Source organism: Platalea leucorodia (assembly GCF_965183815.1).
Source record: "Platalea leucorodia genome assembly, chromosome: 1".
NCBI lineage: Eukaryota > Metazoa > Chordata > Aves > Pelecaniformes > Threskiornithidae > Platalea > Platalea leucorodia.
Window position 1 is genome coordinate 45,929,685 of NC_138823.1, and position 10,617 is coordinate 45,940,301.

General features: G+C 40.2%; 1 protein-coding gene across 1 annotated transcript; it reads left to right on the forward strand.

The window, feature by feature from the left end:
- Positions 1-3,671: 3,671 nt before the first annotated feature.
- Positions 3,672-6,826, forward strand: SNAI2 (snail family transcriptional repressor 2; the record flags this gene model as incomplete). Its single annotated transcript, XM_082327870.1, has 3 exons — positions 3,672-3,750; positions 4,317-4,862; positions 5,822-6,826. 3 exons carry the CDS (start codon positions 3,672-3,674, stop codon positions 6,001-6,003), a joined length of 807 nt encoding a protein of 268 aa, XP_082183996.1. The 3' UTR covers positions 6,004-6,826.
- Positions 6,827-10,617: the final 3,791 nt, after the last annotated feature.

The following is a 10,617-nucleotide window of genomic DNA, read 5'->3' on the forward strand; positions in this document are numbered from 1 at the left end:
AGCACAGAGTAACACTGAAGCTGAGTTGATATGTTCTACATTCAACTGACTATTGAAAACTGATCAATTTTTTTCCCATATTAACCATTTCGCACTTTCCTTTGAAATGTAGGAGGCTTATGAATTGCAAGAGCTACACTGTAAGCGCAAGGTACTTGCACTTTTACCCCTTCCTGGATGAAGTCGTCACCTGCATCAATAAACCTCCAGAGCTATTTTTGGTATGCTCCGCTGGGCTCGGTGCCTCCTGGGGGTTCCTCTGAACCTTGCTGTTCTGCCTTCCATGGGCTTCATGGCAGGTCCAGGCAAAATGTGCTTAACACTGCTGCCTGAGAAATATATTGTGCTCTGGGAACAGTGATCCAGCATAACTCATTTAATATTCTGAAACTATTTTTCTTGATTATGCTGTGGTTTATCCAGCTATTTAACATTTTCTGATCCATGATCTTGCTAGTAATTGATGCTTGGTAAGGACATAAACGCTGTCATGAGAAGAACTAAGCTAGTGATGGCTTAGCTTGGGTCCTTATTCCCTCTCAGATAACAAACATAGTCCTGGCACCCTTCCATTTCCAGGAAGCTTAGTTAACAAAAGTTGCTGCCCTTCTCAGAAAGCCTAACAAGGAAAAGGATTTGGTGGAGCTGTCAGAAATGGGGAGACTAAAGTGAGGCTCACAGGTTGTTATTTAGGCACATGAACAAGTGGCCTAATGTAAAAAAAAAAAAAAAAAGAAAAAAAAAAACATTTCTGCTGCATGGTTGAAACTTTGGTCCTAATCATTTAGCTGGTGCAAAGCACATGCCAAGGTTTCAGGCAACAGAATTGCTCAGATCACTTCCCACCTGCTTTGCAGAGTGGCAATTAGCAGCACAGTGGCATTAACAAGACAGCTTTACATGAGCTTTCAAAGTAAAAACATAAAGAAACCCTAAAAGACCAACTACTTGTAAAATGTGAGAGGGAAGCTCTAGGTCTGATTTTTCAGAGGTGGGCTCAAGGCTTTGCCCGCAGGCAGCATGACCGTCAGAGCCATCCGCCACCCTCCGCAATCCCCGTGCCTCCCTGGCTCCCCCAAGGAGGGGAAACCTTCTGTCTTCTGCACTCGACCTTTGTGTTGCCTTTCTTGCATGGGGATGGATGCTGCATGTCTCCCAGTGCCCTCTCATCCACATTTGCCGTAAACACCCAGAACACCTGTTTACTCTGACTCACCCACTCCTCATGCAGACTCTCCCTTTTTTTGACAGCAGACCTCACTCAGGTAGTATGTGCTGCTAATATCCTTTCAAGACCATGTAATAACATGCCTTCTATCCAATTCCTAACATCCTTCAATCAGCTCAGCCAGTGGGCTAACTGCTTACACTCCTGTGATTTATATAAGTGCAATTAATTTAAACTGCATCACTCCGGTGTTATGCTGGTGAAAATGCCCGGAGAGGGAGTACCTCACTGGTGAATCAGACCCTTTACTTTTAACAAACATACAAAAGAACAGATCCCGAGCCAGTGAAAATCTGCATGGCTCCATTCATTTCAACACACAAACTTAAACCAGCTCAAGGTCTGAATCACAGCTCATGTAACAGACTATTTAGATACAGACTAATGCCTCACATCCTGAAATGCAATGCTTTCCCAGAGTTGTCAGGGGACGGGGACTTCTCAGATGCAACAGAGCTGAGAGGGAAGCAGGACCACAAATGCAACCTTTTAAAAATGCTCTGTGGATTTCTTCATGTCTGTGGAGTTGAGGAAAGCAATGTCTTGTGCTTCTGCAAGCACTGCTCTCCCTTCTGGGAAGAGCTGCATCTGTTCCTCCACCCCAGCTGCGAAGCAGGTACCTGGGAAGTCCCTTTCCTTACCACTTTCCCTTTCCTCCCATAGCCTATGTGTGTTCCCTGCAGCTTGGAAAGCCGCGTGACACCTTTCACTGACAGACACCAGAGTTAGATGCTGAACAGCTGAATCTTTTTAATCAGTTCTTGAAAATGGCTAACTTTCTCTGCACTTGTTTTGGCATCCCCGAGATTAAGAAGTCACGCAGCTTGACAAAACACTTTACTCTTATGTGTCTTAACAGAACCAGAGGGATGTTTTTTTTTTTTCCCCACATCTATTCCAACACCTGCTGCAAAAAAGGGCTGGGGTGGTCTCTGTAAAACACCCCTCCGTGCCGCCTCCTGACAGGACAGAGCCCTAGCGGCACACTGGCACGGCATACTGGTATGTGCCCAGGCAGGTGTAGTTAATACACAAGGCGGGGGGGGGGGAAGGACAGACCAGGAGTCAATCAGAGTGTGATTTGTGTTACAAATGTACCAGCATTCAGCTGTCCATATTTTCAAAGTGCAAATATTTTACAATTAAAAAACCTATCTGTGACTAAATATCTCCTCTAAATCAATCTAGATAACCAGAAAATTCTGTGGCACATTTAAAAGACTTTCATCATAAGTGAAATACATAATACAGATTATACCTTCATAGGAAATCAAGAGGTCCTAAATATACTAATGGGGAAGGACATTTAAGAGACATTTAAATTACCAGTCTATAATTTTGGGGGGTTTGCTTATCTGTGCATCTTTTAACTGCTTTGGGTAATTAGGAAAATTTCCTTGGCAGTGCTTTAAGAGGATAGGCAAAAGAGTGACATAACTACTCTCAAGGAAGGAAAGGTCGAGGTTTTGCATTCTGTGGATTTTTAAAGTAAAAGAGAAAGTATTATTCATTTGAACAGCCTGAAGCAGTATGCACACTATATAAAACTTATCACCCTGCTCTGAAATGTCATCTTTTCCAGGTCTTCTCCCTCTCCTTGAATTCACTTGCAGTATCTCACTGGCCCTCCTGTTTGGAAGGGGCAGGTTAGGGAAGCAGGCTGCTTGTCTCCAGCCCTTCCTAGATGCAACTGTTCAAAAGCAGTTCCCAAACGGAGCAGGCACTCAGTCAGTTCAAAGGCTTCCATTAGCTCTGTCGGCTAACTTGTTATCTTGTAATGTCCCCCCCCTTCTGCCCTTAATGAACAGTTTGTTCCATTATAATTCTTATATCAAACATCTGGAAACCAGACTTGTTTTAAAAAAGAAAAAAAAAAGAAGTTTCAGTGCCTATGACATATCCAGGCCTCTGTCAGAAAGAAAAAAGAATTCAGCTGAATCAGTAAACTGACCTTTTTTTCAAAGCACTTTGACCAACACATTTTTCTAGACCGAAATTCTACAGAGCAACATACACCCACTTTGTAGCAGGATGACGCGCTCTGACCACAGCTTGCTCCTCCGTTCACAGCTGTCTCCAGCGGGAGGAGCTGAAACCTGAACCAAACCCTCCGAGCAGGGATTGGATCCCTCCTGCCAGCAGCCAGAGAGCCCTCCCAGAAAAACAGCCTGTTTGGAAAAGTGCTTGAGAACATCCCGAAGTGATTGGAGGAGCGGAAAACCCTTCCCCCCTGCACCTGACTAGTGGGTATTTACAGCACTTTTCAAGGCGCCTCTGCACTGCCACTACACAACCACGGTGGATGGACTGCGCGGGGCAGGCGACGCGATAGGGACCGATGCGCTCGCAGTGATAGTGTGTGCGTGTGTGCTGCACACCAGCCGGGGACCGTTACACCGACCCACGAGGAGAGCCTGGAAGAAGGAGAAACCCTGCATCCAAAATGCCACGCTCCTTCCTGGTCAAGAAACATTTCAATTCATCCAAGAAGCCAAATTACAGTGAACTGGACACTCATACAGGTAACAAAACGAAATCTAATGCCACCGCATTGCTTCTGAGGTTGCGGTCATTGCGTGGCAGCAATGAGGAGGGGTAGGATTGCTTTTCAGGCTTGAGGGAATGGGTTAGTTCATTGCTAGCTCTTTTTTTCTTTTGCTTACAAGGAGGGAGTTTTGAGAAATATGTCAGTGCTGCCTAGAATGAATCATAAAGTTTGCTCATCCACTTCAACTCAGTTACTTGGAGAGGATTTGGAGTTTTCCTGTTCTGTGTCTGCTGGTGGTGGAATTGAAACTTTTATACAAATCCTTCAGGAAGTTTCACTGCTTCATTGTATCAGGCTGCACAGATTTAGAAACAGCATGCTGCCTTGAAGAGACTCTCCAACTGTAATTTGTGTGTTCAAGGGCACTGTCTCTATCCATCAGAATATGTGTATGAAATAGTATTTCCTTAATTCTCCTTATATTCAGATGACCATACTGTGTGTTTAATTTATGCACCTTTTAATCCCCAAAGTGTTAATTTTGCTGCCTTTTGAAATACTTTTTGCTTCTCTTACCTTAAAATTTTCTTCTCTCTCCAGTGATTATATCCCCATACCTGTATGAAAGCTATCCAGTCCCTATCATACCACAGCCAGAGATCCTGAGCTCAGTAGCTTACAATCCCATTACTGTGTGGACTACAACCGGGCTGCTACCGTCTCCATTACCCAACGACCTCTCTCCGCTTTCTGGATACCCCTCATCTTTGGGAAGAGTCAGCCCACCTCCACCTTCTGACACCTCCTCTAAAGATCACAGCGGTTCAGAAAGTCCCATTAGTGATGAAGAAGAGAGAATCCAGTCCAAGCTTTCAGACCCCCATGCAATCGAAGCTGAAAAGTTTCAGTGCAGTTTATGCAACAAGACCTATTCAACTTTCTCTGGGTTGGCCAAACATAAGCAGCTGCACTGTGATGCCCAGTCTAGGAAATCGTTCAGCTGCAAGTACTGTGACAAGGAGTATGTCAGCCTGGGAGCACTTAAGATGCACATCAGGACCCACACACTACCTTGTGTCTGCAAGATCTGCGGCAAAGCTTTCTCTAGACCCTGGCTACTTCAAGGACACATTAGAACTCACACTGGTAAGAACAACCATTACAATTGCAGTTTCTTGTTACTATAACATCAGGATGCCCTTTTGCTATTTTTCTCCACAGGTGGAAAAAACAGCAGAATTTCTTTACTAACTTTGAAATGCATACGCAGAATTTCAAATGTATCATCAAAAGGCTAAATTCTCCCTCTTGGGGGGTGGGTGGGAGGGGAGTGTAGCATGGTCTCGTAACTGTGGGCCAGATACTGGCATAAATCAGCATTGCTCCCTTGATAATTTCGGGACGGTTTAGCCAATTTCCACTAGCTGAAGGCTTTGTTTTAAGGATTTTATGTTAACTTTCAGGCTTTGGAAATTGCTAACTTTGAGAAGGCTCCAACTGACTCTGAAATCAAGCAGCAAAGCAGAAAGGCAATGCATGAGGGGCTGCTTTCTGACTCCTTAAGCAATTGGCAAGTTTTGCATGCGCTATCTCAAGTCCTTAAGAATTAGAAACACATCATCACCAAAGCTGTGTTTTTTTCTGTTGAGACAAACACTTGATTTTGAGTATAACATTGGGTGCAATGTAGTATCTATCTGTACTGCTGTTTGCTGCTTTTCAGGCAAAGCCTTTGTCCCCAGTAATTCACACAGCACTAAGCAGAAAAAGTTCTATGAAAATGTTTGAAAATGTTGGGAGGAGCCCAACCTAAAAGCACTGCCTGCACCTGTAGATGCAGAAGGTGTCAGCAGCTTGTTTTCGGAAACTACACTTAGCAGCATATTCTGAAATGACTGAGTTCTGCAAGTACAGTCAGCAGTGCTGAAAGCTATTGTATCTGTGGCCTGATTAACTTTTTATTACAGATTCTTTATTATAACAAATCCTTTCTGTTTGTTTGTTTGTTTGTTTGTTTCTTAGGATAAAAGCGGGTTCTACCTGTCCTAACCACATACTTCTTTTTTAAAGCTTTATCCTGTTTTTCCTTGATGTTTCCTTTTTAGGAGAGAAGCCGTTTTCCTGTCCTCACTGCAACAGGGCTTTTGCAGACAGATCCAATCTGAGGGCTCATCTGCAGACCCACTCGGATGTGAAGAAATACCAGTGCAAAAATTGCTCCAAAACTTTCTCCAGAATGTCTCTTCTGCACAAACATGAGGAATCTGGCTGCTGTGTAGCACACTGAGTCATGCAGTCAATGTTTACCTGGACTCGATGCATTTCTCCATTCCTGTTCCAAATGATAAGTGGAAATCCAAAGGCGTTTTCTCATCTACTTTTCAGCCAAAAAAACCAAAACACCACCAAACAAGCAAACAAACAAAATAGTGGAAGAACTTAGAATGTCAGTAGAAATGAGCTTTAAGTAGCTTCTGTTCAGTCACACATTTGCATTCTTAAGTGCGAATTCTGAAATATGGGGAAAGACACCATGCATGACATTTCAAGTAGATCTAAAGGAAGAAGCATTATCAGCTTTCTTTATAGATGAAGCCAAAAGTAGGTCGTCTTTTCTTGATTAGAAAAGGCTGCAAAGTTAACAAAACATTCCTGCCAAGCCATTTCAACCAAAGAAACAGTATTTTAAATGGAACTTTCAATAAAAATACTACCCAAGTGAATTTTGCTAGACACCATTTATCTCAGGTGCCTTAAAAAGTATTCCAAGTTTACCTTAGTAAATGTTTAATATTATTCATTGCTGTGTTTTTTATTTTATTTTATTAGAAGCCAAGGCCTTCATTAATGATCTGAAATGCTTTAAAGCTGCATAATTGAGAGAGAAAAAAAAAACATGTAAGAGAATGTACAAAAAATTGAAAGTGACAAATTAACCGCATGTGCCTTTTTTTTAAAAAAAAAAAAAAAAAAAGACTGTAGCTTCAAACATTCCTGGTGCATGCTTGACCATCTTTTAATATGGAATAGTTCCTCTAAACTTTAATCTTTTTTAAAAACGGGAATAAGTGCAAGAGAGGGGATTCATGGGAGTTTGACAATTTTTTTTTTTAAATGCACAAAGGAAATGCAATATTTTCAGCATTACCCCTCCAAGTGCCTTTTTTATTGATGATTTTGTAAAGTATGTGGACATAATGTAAATATTTTTATTTTTATATGATTGAATGTGTTATGAATGAAAGTGAATTGTTGCCTATAGCAGCATCTATAGATAACTTGAAGAAAGTGTGAAGTGAAATTTATGTTGTTTTCTAGCCACTTTTTTACAATAAACATTTTTAAGTAAGATTTCTGTTGTTTGTTCTAATTAAAGAAAACAACCGAGTCTGGTTTAACAAAGTTTTGGAACACAGAAAAATGCAAGTGTCTCTACATGACCAAATGAAGATAAAAATGAACTTCAAATGCGAATCCTTGGTTCACAAGTACTGAACATTAGAAAGGAATATACCCATTGCACTTTAAAACATTTAAAACTGTAGAGAGCATTTTTCTAGAGTCCCTGCTTTAAAACACTGTTGCTTGTTTGCTACTTACAACAGTACGACAACATTGTGAAATATATTTTATCAAAAACATTTAAAAGAAACTTCTTTCTTGCATTTTAACAGTTGAAAGGATGCTATTAGAGCAGCCTTAGTATAGTATTTTTCCTGAGACTCTGACATTAGGAAATCTAGGCCTGATCCAAAGTTCATTAAGTCAGTGGAGCCTTACAGGAGTTCAGTAATGTTTGCATGATGCTCTTGTAAAGTAGTGGTCAAGTCACAGTACGATATACTTCATATGGTCATTTCAGAAAGATTAAAGATATTTTTATTAAAGTATCTGTATCAGAATCAGAAAGTATCTATATCAGAAAGTATCTATATCAGAACTCTCAAGTGAATGTATTATGACTGTATATCAGCTAATAGATCACAAGAAAGAGTTATCCAGTAATGACAAATAAATTATTTTTCATCACATGAGTTGACTAAAGACTCCAAGATCTGAACTATATAAAAGCATTACAACATCAACAAATCATGTCTCATCATTGCTGACTAGTGCAAAACAACACTACTTTCAACTTTTAACAAAGCACAAAACTCAAAACCAAGTAAGTACTAGCTGGTGTCCAATCTAAAGAGGACTATGTCTACATTAGGGTACCAGCAGGAGCAAGCAATAGCAAAACCAAAATTCCAACAGTTTAACGAGAAGATTACAGTTGGATAAACACAAGGTGCAAATTTCTAGAAAAAGAATACATTTCCATAAAATAATGCAACAGACCATGCATGCCTTGTGTCTCCTCCAGCTGAGTCCTGCAGAGGAGTGCTTCAGCAGGACTGCACTGGAGTAACTTAGGCAACAGGCACATGATGGAAGTTTTGTACCTTTTCCCCATGCGAAGCACTGTACTAAAAAAAGATCAGCTCAAATGAAACTTTTCATATTCTCCAAGCATCTTCTGACAAAATCTCAAGGTTATAACAACCATTCCCTAGGACCTGTTACATTTTGTTTTTTTCAGGAAATAGCTAGAGAGTTCAAGAAAGATAGGCTTAGTGGGAATTTGTGAGGTAACATTTTGAAATGAACACATGAAGGCATCAAATACCCTTGAAAAGTTTCATGTGGTTACTCATTGATTTGCACTTCCATGTCATTCGCTTTGAAGTTCTTGGGCTCCAGCAGCTCTTTGTGCAGCTTTCTCTTCCCAGAGCAAAGTTTACCGGTGTATGAGTAAAGCTCTGGCAGTCAACAGGTATTTGTACTGTCAAAGTTCTAGGTTTGCTCTCCTGTGTCATGTCACAAAGGCTTTTCCATTGTTTTAATTCACACTTTAAATTCTCTACGCCCATAGTAAATGAAATAGCACAAGAGCTTGACTTCTTGAATGAGTGGAAATTCTACTGTTGTCCTTAAGGGAAATCAGATGAAAACTTCATCAAAATACAGTATGCTAAACCAAACACAAGTGGAACTGGTCTGATTTGGAGATGACAATTAAGATATGCTACTTTGCATGCCTGTAACACCTGTACTCATAAAACACAAAGATGGGAAAGACTAGAAGCTCTTCTGGCTCGTCTCTTTAATTGAAACAGAGTGCTCTATCACAGATTCCTAGCTCTCTGTCCAGTTGCAGCATAAACTTCCCAGGCAGCTGAATTTCTCTTGCTTTTCCTGTGAGACTGCTCTCTATTTGCTGTCAGGACATTTTTCCAAACCATTTTCCATTAATAGTTTTAGCTCTAGTACTCAAGAAATGCCCTTCTGTACCTGCTCAAGCTGTTTTTTAATGTAAATTGAATTCTGTTCTGAGCTGCTTGTTGATGACTCCTCTGACTTTCTCAAAACGTGAGGGAAAAGCTCCCTCCACGGTGAATCTACCCATTGAATCTCTTTGACCATTACTACATTTCTCACAAGACATCTCTGATTCTATATCCAAATAATCAACTTTAAAAATCTTTCTTAGGAAAACACGCTCCCCGCACTCCAAATATCTTCATTGCTCTTTTCTGAAACCAATCACTTTTTTACTTTTAATTTTTGACACCAGTGTTAAATGTAATCCTTTCAAGTGAAAAGTTAAGCTATCAAAAGGCCAGCCTCTCCTCAAAAGGCACCTGCGTGATAGCAACCTATATACAACATATTTCATATCTTTTTTTTAACTCTTTACTAACGAGTTGCTTAAAATCGGTAGATATGGGGAAGGGACTTTTGCCCAGAGGTTACTCCAAATGCTCTAAATGTATACCTTTTTTTGGTTATATGATTGCCCATTATAGGGAATAAGAGCTAGATCCTTCCTTTAGTATTTTGTGGCAATTTACTTTCACCTCCTGAGAGTATTTTCAATATATGGTAGTAGTGAGCAGAAAAGAGCTGAATCACCACAGCACATGTGCAGTTACCAGTCGAATATATGAGTTTCTCAAGGCTGAAGGCAATAATTGATTCACTTTGGTTTCCTCTTTTCTCTTCCCTTGCTTCCATTTGGGTGTGCTTTTCACCTCAGAGGCTGCAGAATGAAGTAACGTGCACAAAATGAAGACAGAACAAAGTACACATTTATGCTCCAAGTACCTCAACTATCTTACCATCTAACGTGGAGTTCAGAAAAGCATCTTATGCACTCACCAAAGGGTTAAAATAAATGCATCTCGGATTAAGACACCATGAAATCTGTCTTCTGTTGAAGAAGAATATTTTACTCTATTATTTGGTTTATTATAGTTCCTGTTATCATTAAGCAAGTTCAGGGCCTATTACTCTAAGGTCCGTAAAATCATATAAAAAAGCAGCACCCTAAAGATCCCGTAATTTCAATTTAAAAAGTATGGACAATGAGAAACCTAGTAATTTAATTCTGATGTCTTGTGCTACAGCTTATTTCCCCTGCCACAAAAACAAATCAATATTTCATCTTAGAATACATTTTTATTTTTGAATAAGACATTTTAAATTATGAACAGTACTGCTTTAGAAATAATGGCTTTTAGTAGTTGTCCCAGATATTTGTTTTTCTCTCTTTAAAGTAGGTGTTTTAACAGTTAAAATATATAAATTATAATTCTGGTTCACAGAAATATAAAGAGTGGAATGTGAGAAGCACACTCCAACCTGCATATATTGTAGTATCAAATGACGGCTGCAAGAAATAAGAACAGACAGTGCAAATGAAATCACAGAGTCACAGAACGGTTGAGGCGGGAAGGCACCTCTGGAGATGGCCTAGTCCAACCCCTCTGCTCAAACCAGGGTCAGTAGAGTAATTTACCTCAGACTGTCCAGTTAGGTTTTGAATATATCCAAGAATGGAGACTCCACGACCTCTCTG